General features: G+C 40.4%; 1 protein-coding gene across 5 annotated transcripts in view; it reads right to left on the bottom strand.

Annotated features, from left to right (window-relative positions):
* Positions 1-20,036, bottom strand: part of LOC105490744 (WD repeat and FYVE domain containing 2) — a 202,629-nt gene that overhangs the window by 7,546 nt on the left and 175,047 nt on the right. For all 5 annotated transcript variants that reach the window (XM_071081623.1, XM_071081621.1, XM_011756638.3 and 2 more), the window contains 4 exons: positions 9,636-9,741; positions 3,793-3,894; positions 2,768-2,898; positions 922-1,030 (listed from right to left, as the gene is read on the bottom strand). In XM_071081623.1, the coding sequence (XP_070937724.1) occupies positions 922-1,030; positions 2,768-2,898; positions 3,793-3,894; positions 9,636-9,741 (448 nt within the window). The remainder of the gene's footprint in view (positions 1-921; positions 1,031-2,767; positions 2,899-3,792; positions 3,895-9,635; positions 9,742-20,036) is intronic.

The raw sequence follows: 20,036 nt of genomic DNA on the forward strand, positions 1-20,036 counted from the left end.
AAAGGACCTGAGGCTGCCAGAGTTTATCTTATTTTAATTAATTAATTAATTATTTTGAGACAGGGTCTTGCTCCGTCATCCAGGCTGGACTGCAGTGGCACAATCAAGGCTCACCGCAGCCTCAACTTACTGGACTCAAGTAATTCTTGCACCTCAGCCTCCTGAGTAGCTGGGACTACAGGCAGGCACCATCACATCTGGCTAATTTTTAAATTTTTTGTTAAGACAGGGTCTCACTATGGTGGCCAGGCTGGTCTTGAACTCCGGGGGTCAAGCGATCCTCAGTCTCATCTCCCAAAGTGCTGGGATTATAGGCGTGAGCCATCACACCCAGCCCCAGAGTTTATTTTAAACTTCCTCTCAAAATCATGGAGATCTGGTAGCTTCCAAAGTGGGTTATTTTAGCTATCTCATCCTGCTGTGACCCCCAAGAATGGGTCAGGGAGGTAGAGCTCAGTGCGCTATAAATTCTCATCTGTATTACTGTTTTGACTGCTACACATGTAACCTATTACAGTCTTTTTAGTCTGTCCCAAGTAGACTATTCCTTGCAGGCTGAAGCTCTTATTTCTTTGTGTAGAGCCAGTGCCTGGGATGAGGCTGTGCATGTATCATGTTTGTAATAGGTCCTCAAAAACACTCACCTTCAACGGTTAACTTTTTTTTTTTTTTTTAAAGAGATGAGGTCTTGCTTTGTTGCGCAGGCTAGGGTACAGTGATGTGATCAAAGCTCACTGTAGCCTTCAACTCCTGGACTCAAGCAATCCTCCCTCCCAATCTCTTGAGCACCTGGGACTACAGACACATCATGGCTGGCCACCCAACGATAACCTTTAGAGCAGTGCCTCCCATGTTCTTGGTGTTCCTGTATATTTATATGAGGCCAAAGACGGAAAGCTTCTTAATAAGATGGCGTCTTACCTTAATAACCTTGTCAGTTCCAGAAGTCAGTAACCATCCTCTGGTTGCATCGAAATGCACATGCACAATGTTATGTTTACTGTCATGGAAGGTGGCTGTGGGTGCACGTCTGGAAGAAGCAAAGAAAGCTTCTGAGAAAAAAAGGTGGTGACATATGAATGAGAGAGATCTAGGATGACATTAGGCTCTAAATTTTGGCCTCATGGCTAAAACTGCTTCACTGATAGGAATGTTCCTCAGATCTGACTTTATTCCCTAGTGACCAGTTATGATTAAAAAAAATTACAAGAATTCTTGTAGTCTTTAAAATGGGAAAGAGATGAAAATTTCTAAAAGTCCTTCTGGAGAATGTTGCTCCGATGGTGTCTGCGATAATCTCCACCCGAGCTTTTAAAAACCATAGTGCTTTTGCTAAGTTTGAGCTCAGAAGGACTTGCCAGTAAAATAGTCTATTTAATTAAAAAAAAAAAAAGGACCAAGATAGTACTAAGTGTCCCGTGATATTACTAAGTGTCATTCTAATTGGAGAACTATCCCCCTCCCTTCATTTTTCCTTTTTCACTGGTATGACTGCAGACTTGGTTTTTATATAGTATTCTAAAGCTGTAACAAGCAAAACAAAATAACAAACAAACATCATTATTTTTGGATTTTTAACATACACTTTTTTTTTTTAAGTCAGAAGGCTTGTCAACTGCCTAGGTGCTCTAGAGGCAATGCGAGTGCTTCCACAGAGAAGAGGCAGAAGAAACAGAGGTGGGAAAAGGCGCAGGGTGCAGTCTAGGAGACGGCGCTCTTATCATGCTTCAAGGGGCCCGCTTCACTGCAGTGGGCTCTCTCAGGACAATTTTCTTCTTTTTTTTTCTACAGTTAAATCGGCAGGATAGATCTTCAGTAACTTAAAATGGTTAAATTTTTAGAAGATTTAGGCTTAACTGTAAGCCCTTTAGACTCTTAAAGTCTATGTCTTTAGCTAGAAAATGAAGAATTAAAGTAGACTATCCCTAAGGTCTCTTGTACTTTCTAATTCAATGAGAAAACCCTCTTACTAATTTCATCATGTATGATGAGTGGAAAATAATGAATGAACATAAATGCATACTTATGCAAGGGCATCTTATTTTATGTTTGATATGGATAAATAAGACTACTTATGATTTTACTGTAATACAAGGTGCTGGGAGGATTGGGAAGACAAGCTAACCCGCAGATCCTCCTGTAAGTCACTAAAATCAGCGAAATGCTGCGGAGCACTGTGTTTACATCTGGGGGCAGCTTTCAATGAGCCAACACTAAAGAGATAACATAGATTTGCCCCCACACCTCCACAGCACACTGAGGGGTGGTCACGTATATCCTGGGTTACTGGGCAGGTCTGACGAGCAGCCAGCTGAGCAACTGGGCAACTGGGAATATCTGCCTATTGGGTAAAGTGACTTGGCTCTTCCCGGAAAATGAAACCTTCTGGACCCATGGACTCACTCAACTCCTGTAAATATACCAGCTTGGGACAGAAAGTGAATCCTGAGCCCTTATACTCCTGGGTAATTCTCAAGTAAATGAGCAGACAGGAGGTTTGTTCTGAGAGCACCTATTTTAAAGGCACATAACCTAGAAATTAGAAAGAACACAGGGATGAATTCTTTGCGTGTATTTTCTCTTCTCCTGTCTCACAGGATAACACACATCTCTCGGTGGCAAAGGAGAGCTTTTACTACTCGCCATGGACTATATTCTAAACCAGCAGAAACTAGAGCAACCCGAGTGATGGCTGCGGCGCTGAGTGCAGGGCTCAGATTAGACTCTCGCTTTAACCTGAAGCGGTCCTCAGGCTGCAGGAACTTACTCTTCATCTGTGATGGCCTCGTGGCAGCTGTCACAGACCCTCACTTCAAACTCGAAGCCCATCAGGGGGATGGAGGAGCGCTTGGAGCTGCATTTGCCGCAGACAGCCTTCCCACACTTGCGGCAGTGGTGCTGGAGGAGGGAGAGAAAATAGATACTCATCATGGCTCCCTCGGCTCCTGAGGCCCCCGCACCTCACCCCTCCTGGCAGAGAGAGGTGTAATCAACTGCATTCAGGTGAGGATGCTGAACAAGAGTGCCTCAGAACTAAAGGGAACACACTAGATGTGTTCTTTTTTGGGGCTCTGTTTATTCAACAAGGACTGTTGGGTAACACACCTGACGGGGACACCTCCCCACTCTCTTGCTTTTCCCTACTCTTGGTCCTTTCCAATGATCATACTAGGAACTACAGAGGAACCACCCAGGGGCCAGGTGATCTTAAAGCAGGGTGTCTGAGAAACTGACATCTCAGGAGATTATGCTGCTGGATGAAGGAGAACATGCAGGAAACCTGATTCAATCTGCTGACTTTGGCCATGGTGTAAGCCTAGGTGACCTAACATTTTATTTCCTTGGGGAAGACCAAACTGAACCATGGACTCAGATTGAGAATGCTGTATTATAAGTAGATCTACATAACCAAACGTAATCAGAAGGAGGGAAAGTAAAATAATTAAGGAGAGAGAAACACCATTTATATAATTTATATAATTTCATGGTCTGGTATCCATACGAACTAAGCATGACACCTCTAATTGTAAGGTGTATTGCAACAGAGGCCACTAGAATTCTAACATCACATCCCTAACTGCTTACTGGGAACCAGCCACTACAGAAACTGAATCCAGCAGGAATGAGCTACGGTAGACAAACAGAGTAAATTACTGTGCAATCACAAGGTGACTCCAGGATCATAATTTACCCTCACCACAACTCCCACCCAGGGGTGTTATTTCTTCTAAGATCACATGGTTGAGCTATTTCCACACAATTACATTTTGATGAAGCATCCATATCACTCACCTGTCTTAGACCAATTTTCTTACTGTCCCACATTTGCTTGAAGTTCCAGAAGAAAGGCTGATCACACTTTTGGCAGGAATCACTGTCCAACCATTCAGGGGTCTTGTCAAATAAAGCACAGAACAGGTCAGTGTGGCCAGCAGTGAGGACAATGGAACCACTGACCCTGATGAAACTTACGGAGCAATCAGGATGTGTTTATAAGAGGTGTGATTTCTCTGTCAATCATTCAAAAAACATTTACCGAATGTTTATTCTGTGGCAGGCCCTGGGGATGGGATGTAGTGGTGAATAAGAATCTCCACCATCATGAAAATATGATTAATAATTATTTGCATAAGCATAAGTGTGTGAAGGCCCAAGAGGGAGAAGCACAGAGTGCTTTGGCAGAGGGATCACAAGAGCCTCTGACCCAGGCTGAGGTTCTCAGACAAATAAGACAACTGAGACCTGGGGATGGATGGAGCGCAGATGGGGAAAACGAGGGATGAGGCTGGAGGGGGCAGGATTAATGTTTGTTTGTGAAACAATTTCTCGAATACTAACTTATTACCATTAAAATTATGAAGTAAAAACAAATAAATATTTAAAGACATGGAACACGTTCAATATATAATAAACTAGCACAAAACCCCCAGGTTATTAAACAGTATCATAGCACGGAGTTAAGACAGACTAGGAGAAGATATTTATAAAGTTTTGTAACTAACAACTCCTGCAAATTACTGTATACAAAGAACCCCTGGAAAATCAGTATGGAAATCACAAGAAACAGTTGAGAAACGGGCAGAAGATACAAAAGATATGAGCATGCAGTTCACAGTCAGGGCAGTCTGAATGGCTAACATATATGGAGAGGCTCAAATTTACCGTTAAGCAGAGAATGCAAATAAAAATGAGATACTATTTTACCTCTGTCTCCAAAAGGGCAAAACCAGAAAGGGAGGGAACAATTGCTACTGGTGAGGATGTGGAGTGTCAGAAAACTCCCTGTTCTCCATTAGAAGTATAAATGAGTACAGCTGTTTGGTTGCATTTAGCAAAATCAAGAATATACCTTCAATTGATCCCACTCTTGGGTTTATGGCCCTGAGAGTCTCACACAGTGCAGGTCTGTGAGGGGACACATACAAGAAGGTCATCTGGGCATTGTGTGTGGTACCAGGGAGTCTGTGCCAGTCTACATGCCCTTTGCTTGGGAAACAGAGAAGTAAAATGTGACTGGTACACATGATGGGGTCCTGTGCAGAAGCACCACAAGAAACAGCACGATGGTAGAGCTCAAAAGGGTTCAATGGCAAAAGTTGGAACTAGAACTAGACTTACAGTACATCAGTTACATAACCTTTTTTTTTTTTTTTTTTTGGAACAGTCTTGCTGTGTTGCCCAGGCTGGAATACAGTGGTGTGATCTTGGCTCACTGCAACCTTTGCCTCCCAGGTTCATGCAATTCTCGTGCCTCAGCCTCCTGAGAAGCTGAGATTACAGGCGTCTGCCACCATGCCTGGCTAATTTTTTTTGTATTGTTAGTAGAAACAGGGTTTCGCCATGTTGGCCAGGCTGGTCTCGAACTCCTGACCTCAAGTGATCCACCCGCCTCGGCCTCCCAAAAGCTGGGATTACAGGCGTGAGCCACCGCGCCCAGCTGAGTTATGTAAACTTTAAAACACACACACACACACACACACACACCCCTTTTATAAGGAAGCATGTGTGTTCAGGACACACATTAAATGCATCACAGTGGGTATCCATGAGGAGGCATTTGGGAGTTAAGGACCGATAAAGCGGAAAAAAAATAAGTCAGCATGTTTGTGATTCTATTTTTTGTTAAAAAAAAAAAAAAGTCTTACATACGTGTTATGTGTAGAGAAAAATGTTAGGAAGGATGTATGCCAACATGTTCAGAGTGCTATTTCTGGGTGGTGGTAGTATGAGTAACTGACATCTTTTCTATTTACTAATGAGCACTTTGTAACTTTTCTACCAAGAATATTATATACAATATATACCTTTAAAAAATGCTAAAAGAATGAACTTCCATTCACAATTGCTTCAAAGAGAATAAAATACCTAGGAATCCAACTTACAAGGGATGTAAAGGACCTCTTCAAGGAGAACTACAAACCACTGCTCAGTGAAATAAAAGAGGACACAAACAAATGGAAGAACATACCATGCTCATGGATAGGAAGAATTAATATTGTGAAAATGGCCATACTGCCCAAGGTTATTTATAGATTCAATGCCATCCCCATCAAGCTACCAATTACTTTCTTCACAGAATTGGAAAAAACTGCTTTAAAGTTCATATGGAACCAAAAAAGAGCCCGCATCTCCAAGACAATCCTAAGTCAAAAGAACAAAGCTGGAGGCATCACGCTACCTGACTTCAAACTATACTACAAGGCTGCAGTAACCAAAACAGCATGGTACTGGTACCAAAACAGAGATATAGACCAATGGAACAGAACAGAGTCCTCAGAAATAATACCACACATCTACAGCCATCTGATCTTTGACAAACCTGAGAGAAACAAGAAATGGGGAAAGGATTCCCTATTTAATAAATGGTGCTGGGAAAATTGGCTAGCCATAAGTAGAAAGCTGAAACTGGATCCTTTCCTTACTCCTTATACGAAAATTAATTCAAGATGGATTAGAGACTTAAATGTTAGACCTAATACCATAAAAATCCTAGAGGAAAACCTAGGTAGTACCATTCAGGACATAGGCATGGGCAAAGACTTCATGTCTAAGACACCAAAAGCAACAGCAGCAAAAGCCAAAATTGACAAATGGGATCTAATTAAACTAAAGAGCTTCTGCACAGCAAAAGAAACTACCATCAGAGTGAACAGGCAACCTACAGAATGGGAGAAAATTTTTGCAATCTACTCATCTGACAAAGGGCTAATATCCAGAACCTACAAAGAACTGAAACAAATTTACAAGAAAAAAACAAACAACCCCATCAAAAAGTGGGCAAAGGATATGAACAGACATTTCTCAAAAGAAGACATTCATACAGCCAACAGACACATGAAAAAATGCTCATCATCACTGGCCATCAGAGAAATGCAAATCAAAACCACAATGAGATACCATCTCACACCAGTTAGAATGGCAATCATTAAAAAGTCAGGAAACAACAGGTGCTGGAGAGGATGTGGAGAAATAGGAACACTTTTACACTGTTGGTGGGACTGTAAACTAGTTCAACCATTATGGAAAACAGTATGGCGATTCCTCAAGGATCTAGAACTAGATGTACCATATGACCCAGCCATCCCATTACTGGGTATATACCCAAAGGATTATAAATTATGCTGCTATAAAGACACATGCACACGTATGTTTATTGCGGCACTATTCACAATAGCAAAGACTTGGAATCAACCCAAATGTCCATCAGTGACAGATTGGATTAAGAAAATGTGGCACATATACACCATGGAAGACTATGCAGCCATAAAAAAGGATGAGTTTGTGTCCTTTGTAGGGACATGGATGCAGCTGGAAACCATCATTCTTAGCAAACTATCACAAGAACAGAAAACCAAACACCGCATGTTCTCACTCATAGGTGGGAACTGAACAATGAGATCACTTGGACTCGGGAAGGGGAACATCACACACCGGGGCCTATCATGGGGAGGGGGGAGGGGGGAGGGATTGCATTGGGATTTATACCTGATGTAAATGACGAGGTGATGGGTGCAGCACAGCAACATGGCACAAGTATACATATGTAACAAACCTGCACGTTATGCACATGTACCCTACAACTTAAAGTATAATAATAATAAATAAATTAAAAAAAATAAAAATAAAAAATGCTAAAAGTTAACAAAACAAAAATGGATTTTCTTAACTGTATAAGACACCTGTTCAACCTATGAGATGTCGCTCGATCTACATCCAGCTACTCAAGGTCTTCCATTGTCTGCCCTTATCTTTCAGCTAGCTGCCATCCTCTCATCTGACTGCTGCTCTAAACTGCTCATGAGCACTAATGCACCACATCAACCTATCATGTTCACCTTGTCCTTACTCTTGCTGTTTCTTAGCCTGCAAAGCCCAGGTGCTCCTGCTCAGAGCATATCCAGACCCTGTTGATCCTTCAGCACAATGTTCCTCCATCAATCCTTCACTGAGAACACTAGCCAATGATGACTCCATTCCTTCTAAAATACCCAGCACTGATGCTCTAGCATATATCAACTATAATTTCACGATTTATACCGTTTAATAGAATTCTGAAGTTTCCTCCTACAAGCCTTTTCTTTCAGAAAGTCTGTCAGTACTTCAGGTTAGAGACGATTTCATTACATGTCGCAGACCTCCCAAGGTGAGCATTACACAGCACTTATCATAACTAGGAAGCAGCTCCATAGAGGCTAAGATTAAAACAAAAATCTCAGGAAATTTATGTTTATAAAAATGATACTTGCAAAAAAAATGAATGGAACAATCTCCATTGCTTATTTAGAGTGTTGACTCACTAAGATTTTAAATTAGTCAATAGTATTGGGTGCCTTTATATCTGCACATCAAGAGGCTCATAAACAAGGTTGCTCAAAGAACTGCCCATCAACCACTTGGTTTCATCTCTGGACACCACACTGTTATCCTCCTTTGGCCTCTGTCCATAAAGGGTCCAGGCTGCATGCGCCAAGGGAAAAGAATCGGGTCCTTCTCCCCTCCCCTGGTTTGGTTAGGTGGGTCCAGAAAAAAGTCAGGAAAGACCAGGTGTGACTGTCCCTAACCCAAAGCAGGCTGACACGCAGAACCCAACCCAGGACATAATCACCAGCCATGCGGGAACATGGTTAGCATGACTGGCACTCATTGCAAACATCTCCAGCCTTTGTATTAATGATGCCAAGTGTAGTTTTCAAAAGCAATATTCTACAATTCCCCACCTTCTAACAGTAATGATCATTTTGATTAGTTACTAATAGAATTCCCATGGACTTAAGATCTGAGCAAATAAAGCTTTAATCTTCTTAAGCATATAATTACTGGCATTTGAAAAAGGCATTACATTGTGGGTAATAGCAACTACTCTCTTGAAATGAGACTGGGGTGAGGGCATGGAAAGAAGGTAGGAGACTTTTGTCTTTTTAAAGTGTTTCTTTTCTATGTAATTCTTGTATCCTGCAAGAAATTAATTATAAGAATGTGCATTGTCAAAGGGAAAGTCTACCCAGAATAATTCTAATGTAATGGGAAAATGGTTAACTTCAAAGTACTTGTCAAAGGAGATATGCAGGAAACATATTTGTTAAGATGCTCAAAGATTAAAGTGAAAGCTCATAAAAAAGAATGTTCTGATAACATGTAAATATGTGCTAAAAAACTAAGGATATATTTATATCTGGAGAACTATTTAGAACATGACTTACAAAGTACAAAATAATTATTTCTAGAATTTCTATTAATACCAAACTAAGGATTCTTGCTTCATCTTAGCCACTATTTTCTTCCATGACATAAATCACGTGAGTCCTCTGTTTTTGTAGGGCATTGTATACCAAAGGACTAATCACCAGGAAGTAGATGATTTCTTTTCCTAACCTGTACTTTTGCTGTGAATGGTGTAACAGATTTAAACAGCTTAGTCTCAGTCAAAATTCTTACGAAATCTCCATCACAGGAATGTTACATGCCAACTTGTGAGGGGGGAAAAAAAAAACTCAACCCAAACAACTCCTTTTATGCTATAATTCTTTGACGTTACATGCCTTATTTCATGGTTTAATCATAAAGGAATAAGAAATAAGCAGGAAGGGAGGAGGGCCAGAACCACAAGGCCCACCCCACCCTGCTGTGCCACCTACCTCCTGCCTCTCCACGTCCATGTTCCAGACGACAATCCCACCATCACCGCCACAGGAGATCAGCTGTCGCGTGTGCTGCGCATAGGAGAGGGCCTGGACTTTGTCGCTGTGAAGGAAACCAAGGGTTAGTGACAGTTTAGGAGAACAAATGCAAAGCCTCGCTGCAGAAACCTCGGCAAAGTCAGCCAATGTGCTCACTCACTCTGAGCCCCAAGTGTAGATCTTAGAAACCTGATGGAATTTTCAGCATGCTAAAGGTCAGAAGAGTATCCGGGATTTAAAATAAGTCTGAATGCTCCTTGACATGTTCAGGCCCCAGGAAGAGGTAATCTGTCAGTTACAACACTTAAGGAAAAAAGCTGATTGTTGAATGGACTGTAACTTCTTACTGGTTCCCTCCTTCCTCAAGTAATTAAAATCTATAGCATATGTTCATTTTATATTTGTTCAAGAGTCATGATTTTCCCTTTTACAAAATTATCCTTGAAGAGTTTTGGAGGTCATCCGTTGAGATGCCCACCGGATTTACCTGACACAGCCAGGTAAACTGTGTTGCCTCAGGTGTGTATCTCACAAGTGGCTTAGGACCAGCCGTGCCTTTTCTTGGCTCCCAGAGTGAATCCATAGTAGTAACAGACCTGAATTTCACAGGCTCTCCATTTCTCTAGTTTTTACTCTCTCTCCTGATTCTATTTTATTTTTCTTTCTAGTTTGTGCAGGGCTGACAAGTTATTCCTTCTTGGCAGCAAAGATGATGGAGAATTTAGTTTTATGGTCTGAGTGATTGTTAACAATGGATTACAGAGATCTGTCTTTGTTGGGTGAGAGAATAGGGTATATAGTTTCTTGGTTTTTTTTTTTTTTTTTTGTATGGTTGTCTATTTTGAGCTCAAATCAATGAAGAATTTTGGTTCTACTGGGAAGGAGAACAGCTCTTTGATATCTGGACTGGTGATTTTTTTGTGTGTTTCTGTTTATTCTTGATCTGTGGCTGAAGTTGAAAACCTAAAGCTATTAAGCTCTGTCTATGTGTTTATAATCCAGAAGAGCCTTCACCTCTTGCTGTGTGTGGAATGCTTTCCTATTTCCAGAGGGTGTCAATAAATGGGATTACGATACCTTTTAAATTAAAAGAACTTGTTCTGATTGTCTGATAGAGATAAACAAGTGCTTTTCTAAATTGAGTCCTCCTAAAATCACGGAACATCAAACCTCTAATATTGTGAACCTGCTAGACTTAAACATACAAATTCTTTTAACAGAAACTGCTAGCCAATTCAGTAATATTTTAAGAATCCAAGTTCATAAAATTAAGTTTCATTTGGCAAATGAGACTAGTAACATAGGTTTTAAAATGTTACATCTTTCTCTGATTTATTAGTGTTGAACAGAATACAAGTGTGCATTTTATTTTTATTTATCCTAAATTTATTCAGGATAGCTGGTCAAATGAGCTCATACATAATGTTTAAGATTATTAAAAATATAAATTGTGTTCAGCTGAATTGAATATTCTGACAAACTTTTTTATATGAATAGCAATTATATTTTGTAGCATATCAACTTAAAGATAATTTCCAAGATCCTTAGGTAACAAAATGGACTAATGTTAACCTGAGCTAATCAATAACCATTGGATACTTAGATAATGTCTACATAAGTTAGAATACTGTGACTTTGTATAAAGTATAATATTAAGTTTACATATGTTTGCTTCTTATGTTTCTATGCTATAGCGAGGCTATACCTTTGAGTTGTGTCAATACATGAGTTCATTTTTTGCCACTTTAAGGGAATGTAAAAGTGCCTTATGTCACTATGGAAATTTCAGTAATGCGTGTTCATGAGTTCTGCTAGTCTGCTAAAATGATTATATGGGATGATTTATCCATATCCTCCCTCCTCCTAATTTTCTCTATGAAATATAAATTAGTTTCTTTGGTTAATTATTATAATTTAAATGGGTGGTTGAGATTATGCCAGGAGCATTAATGAAAAAGAAATACAATGGTTTTTGTTTTTCAAAGAAAAACAGGTTAGCTTTGTATCAAAGCAGTGGTTCTTGAACATTTTGGTCTCACAATCCCTTTATACTCTTAAAACTTATTTGAGGACACCAAAGAGCTTTGGTTTAGTAAGTGACAATGATCAATGTTTGCTGTATTTGGAAATAAAACTGAGAAATTTTAAAAACATTAATTCATTTGAAAACAGCAATGATGAATCCATTTCATTTTAACATGTCACATATTTTGTAAAAAAAAAAAAAAGAAAAAGACATTTTCCAAAACAAAAAATTATGATGAGAAAAATGACATTCTTTAATATTTTTGCAAGTCTTTCTAATATCTGACTTAATAGGAGAGCTGGATAATCATCTTTCTGTATTTATCATAATCATAATATCACTTCTTATAGCTTCTGGAAAACTCCACTGTATACTTTTGAGAGAATGAAGATGAAAAGGGCAATACTAAAGTGTCAATTTGTTCTGGAATATGAAAGAGAAAAATGAAGGACAAAACTTGGAAAGCGAGTTTTACTTGCTTTGGCTTACAATACTTTAGTCTGGAAAAAAGCTGTAAGATGCATTACAATTTTGGCTAAGTTCCCTCAGTTTTGATGGCTTGCTTCGTTAGTTTACTGATTAATGCCTACAATGTGAAAGGATATTCTTTACCTTCTGTGGAATCTGCCTAGCTAGCAGAGATTCTATGTCTCACCAGAATTATTTTCAGTACTTTAATGTTGACTCGATTAATGCTCTTAAGAAAAAAAAAGAGACAGAACAAGAAGTACTCACGTGTGAAAAGAATTTTAAATTATTTAAAATTGTGTTATCATCTATGCTTATTTTTAAATGTTTTACTGCTTTAATTATACAGATAACCAGGTATTGCTTCTTAAGCAGCCATGCTCCTATCTTACCCCCACTTAAAATTCCCTTGACAACTCTTGTTAGAAATAAAGCCTGAAGTAACAAATAAAATGAACACTCTGACAGTTGATTTCTCAGCAAGGCAAAGTTTACTTCTGCAGAAGGGTGCTGCTCGTTAGTCTGGTCACCACAAGAGCACACCAAACAAAGGAAAACAGTGGCTTTATCCCTAACGCATTGGCTCCTACTGCTGTGTCCAGTCTCCATTGGGTAGAGTTGGACTGCACAATCTAAGCTGAACTCGGTTGGCTAACTTGAGAAGTGCAGGGATGCGGTTACACTGGTGGGAAAACAGTTTTGGCGGTGGGGGTAGGGGGCATTGCAACGGGAGGGGTGATTTACAGAGGGAGTAGCAGATGTGGAATGTGGGCTCTATAGGTAAAGACTGAGAGGAAGGTTGTTTCCCAGGGCAAGGGAACACAGAGAGTAAGGAAGTCTGGCCTTGAGAGCAGGGAACAATGGACAAGGGAACTTAAACACGTTAACCCCTTTGAAGAAGAATGTCTAACTATATACAACCCTGGTTTTGCCTTTCCAAACTGAACCTCTGTTTTGAAAAAATAAAATTTTTAGGATGTGTTTTATGCCTGAAGATTTCCCAAAGAGGTCCTAGAAAATCATAAAGACTTGCTCCCTTGTCTTACAAAAAGAGAAATGTGGTGAGGTGCAGTGGCTCATGTCTGTAATCTCAGCACTTTGGGAAGCTGGGACAGAAGGACTGCTTGAGCCAAGGAATTTGAGAGCAGCCTGGGCAGCATGGTGAGACCCTGTCTCTACAAAAATTAAAAAAATAGTCAGATGTGGTGGTACACGCCTATAGTCCCAGCTACTAGGGAGGCTGAGATCAGAGGATCACTTGAGCCTGAAAGGTTGAGGCTGCAGCAAGCTGTGATCATACCACTGCACTCCAGCCTGGGTGACAGTGAGACCTTGTCTGAAAAAGGAAAAAAAATTTAAAAAAGAAATGCTATAAATAATTGCATTTGTTTGATGTGTTACTATTTTAAGAGTAAATGGGAATAATTGTCAGATCAGAAGAGATGCTCAGCCGGCCCTAGGTTAAGTCAGTAAGTAAAAAATTTTCTTAGTATTTCAGAAATTATATGTTTTATTGGAAGACTGTGGAGATTTCCTGATGTCATTATTGTCTATAATATGTTTTACCCATGGGGAAATACTGATCACAATTCTTAGGAAATAGTTATATAGCATATCCCAATGGGGAATTTTACTTTCCCTCATTCTGATATCATTGGTCACAATTACAAATTAACCCTTAAGTTACAAAATCTCTATAATCTGTAGATAATTTCTGTATTATTCTGATCCTTGCCCGAAGGCCCTGCTATAGAGTTTGTGACTTCAATAAAGGATAGCCTCAGAGTTTCATGGAAAAGAACTATTTGTACTAGGTATTTTAAAATATTGATATTTCAAAGAACAGACTCTTTGGCACAGGCCGCTGAGCTGACATTGCTTAGATAATTTTTAAGCTGTGCCAGTGGATTGAGTCAGGATTTCCTTGGATTTCTGGACCCTTTTTAGTCTGAATGCAGATGGCTTCATGAATGTGAACTGCTAAACCAAGAACCATCAGAACAAGAATTAATTACAGTTCATTCATAGAACTGAATGAACAGAACAGGGAAATTCTATTGTGGTTATTTGTCTGGAATACTGTTGATGTTGTTTTAATGTTCTATTTTCTGGATATATGAGGATGCCTTTTCTCTTATTTTAAAGCTATCTCTAACCCACAATTTCGTAAACTCTGGTATTATAAGTTAAATCAAAACATTTAAGAAATGATACCCAATTCTCACTGACTGCCCAGAATTTAAGAAAACTGTTACAGAGACGCCTTAATTTTCATGGAAACACAGTTATTTGCATTGATTCAATGAGAATCTATTGGCAAGATATAACTGGGCAAATCAACTGTATAACCTGGAGTGTCATGTGTGAGAATGATGCTCACTGAATCAGATATGACTAGCCACTTTAAGAACTCATAGAGCCAACTTACAAAGCCTTCCCAGGAAAACTGGCCTGGTATCTGATTTGCAGGGTCCTGGCCTTACAACTGGTAAGGAAGGTACCAGGCCAAGAACCTAGCAAATGGTGGAAACTTTGAGGAATTCAACTGTTGCAAGTATTGTAGGTGAAATACAGTAGAGTTTCTTGAGCTTAGTTTTCTAGCCTTGGTATGGCAAATTTTAGAGGCTCTGAAAAGTCCAGTCCAGTGGTGGCTCACACCTGTAATCTCAGCACTTTGGGAGTTCAAGACCAGCCTGGTCAATGTGAAGAAACCCCATCTCTACTGAAAATACAAAAATTAGCTGGGCATGGTGGCGCATGCCTGTAATCCCAGCTACTTGGGAGGCTGAGGCAGGAGAATGGCTTGAACCTGGAGGTGGAGATGGCAGTGAGCCAAGATCACACCACTGCACTCCAGCCTGGGCGACACAGCGAGACTCTGTCTCAAAAAAAAAAAAAAAAAAAAAAAAAAGAAAGAAAGAAAAGAAAAGTCCAGTGCAAGATTCTTTATAAAAACTTCCAGGTAGAAGTGAATTTTGTGGGCTTAACACAAAATTGTTGGATACTGTGTGGCTCTGGATTTGCAAAGCAAATATGAGTGGCCTATATGGTTCATTAAGACTCTTTACTCTACCAATATAAATAATCAGGACTAACCTCCTGAGACCAGCCTGGGTTTTTTTTTTTTGTTTTTTTTTTGTGATGAAGGATAATCACTGAGATTATTATGATCACAGGGGAGGAGGGGGGAAGCACAATCAGGTAAACTCAGAAAGACTTGAAATGGGTAAAAAGAGATCACTGGTCATCTTTTCAGCGGAACTTCAGGTGTTGTCTAGCACACTCTTCTGGGCTATCTGATTCTACAGGGGACTACATCTTTTAGTATTTTTACTAATCTACTTACAACTCTATAAAGAATACTGATATTATTGCAAACAAATCTTGTCCAGTGAAGACACACCTAATCCCACACCCCACCCTGCCCATGGGAGAAGCCAGCTGTGCGTCTGCTAACAAATTCATTTTCACATTCTCTGTTGCCTATGTATGTGTCTACTCTTTGGATTTTCCTTTGGACTGACTGTAACCTTTTACTCTGCCAGTTAGTTAATTATTAATTAATGCCTAATATAAAATCTTTGACATGTATTCATTTTGTAAAAAGCCAATTGGGTTTTCCCTATCTCTCCTGGTTGTTTTTTCACACTTTTTAAAGTATAGAGTGCCACCACTGTGACACTCAAGGGCAAGAAAAATCTGTCTAGTTGCACAGACTCGTAATTGTATGATTTGAACTACATTTCATTTGTTGAGGCATCTTGATACACATCAATGATCTTGTAAAACCAAAATAAGCTACATAAGGAACTGCTTTGCCACTCATAGCTGGCAGCAACATTCAGCAACAAATACATAATTTATGGGACTCCAGTACTGTTAATATTCCAACATAGAAGAGTGAAACACAGTGATGAATGCTGGATTCCAAGTTTGACAATAAAGCTGCTCTAGACTTCTTGATTTAGGGATTCAAAATATAACCACCTTGCAGTTAAAAGCTAGGTGAGGGAACATCCCAGGTTTACAGGTTAAGGGTTATGAAGAATGAAAAGATACCTTCTAACATTTGTGTTTTAGCTGACATCACTGTAGCATTTATACTAGAAAGCATTTCAAAACTGGTCATTATTTCATGGACAAGTGCTACCATGTACTGCACTGCAAATGCTCTTACAAGTGCACAAAACCCCCACTTTTCACAACCACCAGGATCTGCCATCTATAAATACTACAGTTAGTGGGATGGCCTCATTTCCTTTCTCACCAGTCCTAGCAGCAACATATGTCTGTCAGGTCCAGCTATATAATTGGAGGGACTAGTGCAAAATGAAAATACAGAGTCCCTTTAAAAAACTTGATTAAGAATTACAAGATGGTGGCAGCAGCTCATTAAACCAAGTGTGAGGCCCTTCTAAGAATGGGACCTTGTGTGACTGCACAGGTCACATGCCCATGAAGCCAGTCCTGTGTCTGATTATTAATGGAGAGGGTAGAGAAGGCCTTACGTTTTTAGAGAAACAGATCTCAGACACAAGCTAACATCTGCCCAACAGTCAACTTAAGCCTTTCTTCATCCCTCAAGAGTAAGGGGAACTCAAATGTATAGCATTGTTCATTTCTTTGATGAAAAGTTTAGGTTTTTTAGTGGGCATCTAATTATGCTTCTACTACCAGAGATCTCACTCTCCTATACGCATAGGTCTTCCAAGCTCCAAGGACCAGAGAAGGCTGTGAGCAATCCACGCGAGTGAGGTCTCCCAGACAGTACTATGTAGGGTCATCCCAAGCCAAAGCACCCTAAAAGGGATCTGCTTCCTCAGGGATCCTTGGCCCACTGCCAGGCTAAACCTGAACTCAGGGACCCCTGTTTGGGGGCACTGGTTTGAGCACCAGTGATGTTCTGCTGTTTGGTGGCAGGGTGAAGGTTTAGATTAGGCTCTCGTCCTCTGTCCACTTGTATTTCCTGAACCCACTGTATTTTAGTTCATGCTATTCTCTGTTCTGGGTAACCTCCTAATCCTGAGAACTATGAGAATCTCTTCATCTAACATCCAAACCAAGCGTGACCCCGCCCCCCCCCCCCCCGCACTGAGGCCTCCCACTTTCCAGTAAAATTGGTGAACGGTGCCACCTTTGCCTGTTTTCATACTGGTAGCACATCTCCACAAAGGCAGGGCTATTTCCTAACTCACTTTTGTGTCCTGAGTATCTAACACAAAGTCTGTAGCTGGAGCTCAGTAAACATGTGTTGACTGAGTTTTGAATATATGTTAATATTTCCTTAGGAAATTCTACAAAGAGAAACAGTAGTCAGATCCCAAGGCAGGATTTTTGACTTGGAATTTTTATTACCAAGAGTAATCTTAACAACCGCCATTTACCAGGCCTGTACTCCTGGGCTGATTATTTTACATGCATTACATCATTTATATTTTTTGACAACCTTGTGAGGGTTTTTCCTTCCAATTTTGTCCTTATTTTAGAGATGAGAAAACTGAAGATCAGAGAGGTGCAGTGCCTTGCCTGAGACTGCAGGCCATTGGCAGAAGGGCCAGTTCAAATACAGTTTGACCTGACTCAGAGGCCTGCACGCTAATGACCACATTTTCCAGCCCTTCTGTCTTTGAGAAGATTCTACCTTCTATGAAAACTCTCATGGCTGGTATTTTGATCTATTATGTGTTTAGCTAAATAGTTAGAAATAAAAAAGCCATCTTTTTCCCTCTATCCTAACAGTTCCCTAGCACCACAGTGGGAAATGCTCTTAAATCTCACAGATTTGAGCAGAAAGAAAGCTGTCATTTGTACTGATCCTTGTCCTCCTGTCCCCTAACCCAGAAGCTGAATGCAAGAATACTACTCCTTTTATAATTTTCAATGCAATTTACTCGATACAAGGGGAAAAAGCACAAATTCTCTCAATGTGTATTTATTTACAAGTGGCCTATTTCTTTACCAAAAGGTTTTGAGAACTCTTATAACAAAATTCTCATGCATGGTAAGAGCAGTAAGAGAGAAATCAAGAGCTTGGATTTTGGAAGGAAAAAGCAAATCCACAGACTGGAAGTGCCAGGGGCCCTGACTGTGACCTAGCCTCACATAAGCCGCTGAATCCAGTCTTGGTAGAGGGTTCCAATATGAGGAGTAGCAAAGATCTTTATTGGTGCTTCAAGTCAGGTTATATTAAATCACCATCAAGTCTTAGAAGGATAGGAAAACACTACTAGAAAGAAAAATTATGGGCATGAAGTTGGTCATGAAATGACAGTATTATATAAGAATTTAAAAGGGATCTAAAAAGACCAAGTGCCGTTATTAGCTATGACAAGGTAGGCATGGGACAATAAGTGTCCAGGTTTTTGTTTCGCTAACAATCATCCAACTAGTAACTGGTGCTTGCAAACATAACTGGTCCCGGAATCTGGAGCCTTTTTTTTTTTTTTTTTTTGCCCTTCCTCCCACAGAGCTAGCACAGCACACAATCACGATCCACTTGCTACAGGGAATAAATACGCCAGAATGCTTCCAATGCAGATAATACCATATAAAAGAATACTTTCTTAGCTTTTTTCCCTTGGACTTGGAAAGAGTTTCACTGTCATCAATCACTTTCTTTGGTGCTAAAGCGTTCTCTGCTTTATGGGATTTTTACACACCAAATCGAGCTAGTTATAAAAATGTCACATTTTCTGTTGCTGAAGGATGGTAAGAAGCTGTGGAACTCAGAACAGAAGACATGTGCAGCTGTCCCTCAACAGAATGGCTGGACATTTCCATACCAAGGAAAGGCAGTCTCCCTATCCTGGGGAGGCCAGTCTGCTCTCCCCGGTTTCCAGGCTCACCAGTTATGTCCCCGATTTGGAACTCGGGCCACCATCAGTCACTCTGGGGGTGGAAGGAAAACCAGGAACTGTAGGAAAGCAAAGGGCAGCCTTGAGGCCTAAGCATCAGCAAACATCACCGGGCATGTTGGGGACCATGTGTTAGTCAATAAATGTTCACTTTAGTATCCCCAGTGCCTTACTGAGGGCTGGATATATCAAAGGTGCTAAGCAGCTCCCTGCTGGACTCAGTTAAGGTTTAGAGATCTAAGCTATCAGCTGGGGCTTAATATTGAATATTAATATTGAATACTTCACTATTCTCTTCTAAAAATGGTATCCGAGCTCTCTCTTTTATAGTGTTACTGCCAAGATTAAATGGAGTCTGTGTGTTTTGAAAGTTCTTTCACAAAATATTAGGTGCTACTCAAATACGAGAATCACTGGATGCCAGCAGCTGGCTTTCAGGATAAAGGAATGGCGGCTGCGAAAGTTGTTCCCTGCCTGCCTGAAAGTGGTCTCCTTTTCTGCCAGATGATCCCGAAACCTTCTTTCCATGCCATCTCACTACTTCCGGCGGCTCCAGAGGCTTCTCTATCCCCACCCTGGCATTCAGATCACTCTAACAGAGTGACACTGATTGATGCTGAGGAAGTTTCCTCTCCTGGCTCTGTGACACCAGAGCCACCACTCCCCGGGGTTAAAACCTGATGACAAGAAGTCCCTCATAGAGCTCACTTTACGTATTACTAAGCTTGAATTGAATAAAGCACCAGGCAAAGGCCTTCTGCCCTCCATCCTGTGTAAAGCCACTTCTGCCTAGTGGCTCCTCATCTCAGCAGCCTGCCTAGTGGCTCCTCATCTCAGCAGCCTGCCTAGTGGCTCCTCATCTCAGCAGCCTGCCTGCTTACCTGTGCAAGTTCTAAGGGCACGATTCTATCAGCGTAACTCCAAGCAGGGTTTATTCCATTTTCTAAAAGGACAAGTCTGTACTTAGAACCTGGAAGACCTATTTGTTAAAGTTTTGTTTTTCTGGAACTG

This window comes from Macaca nemestrina, chromosome 16, assembly GCF_043159975.1.
Source record: "Macaca nemestrina isolate mMacNem1 chromosome 16, mMacNem.hap1, whole genome shotgun sequence".
Classification (NCBI taxonomy): domain Eukaryota; kingdom Metazoa; phylum Chordata; class Mammalia; order Primates; family Cercopithecidae; genus Macaca; species Macaca nemestrina.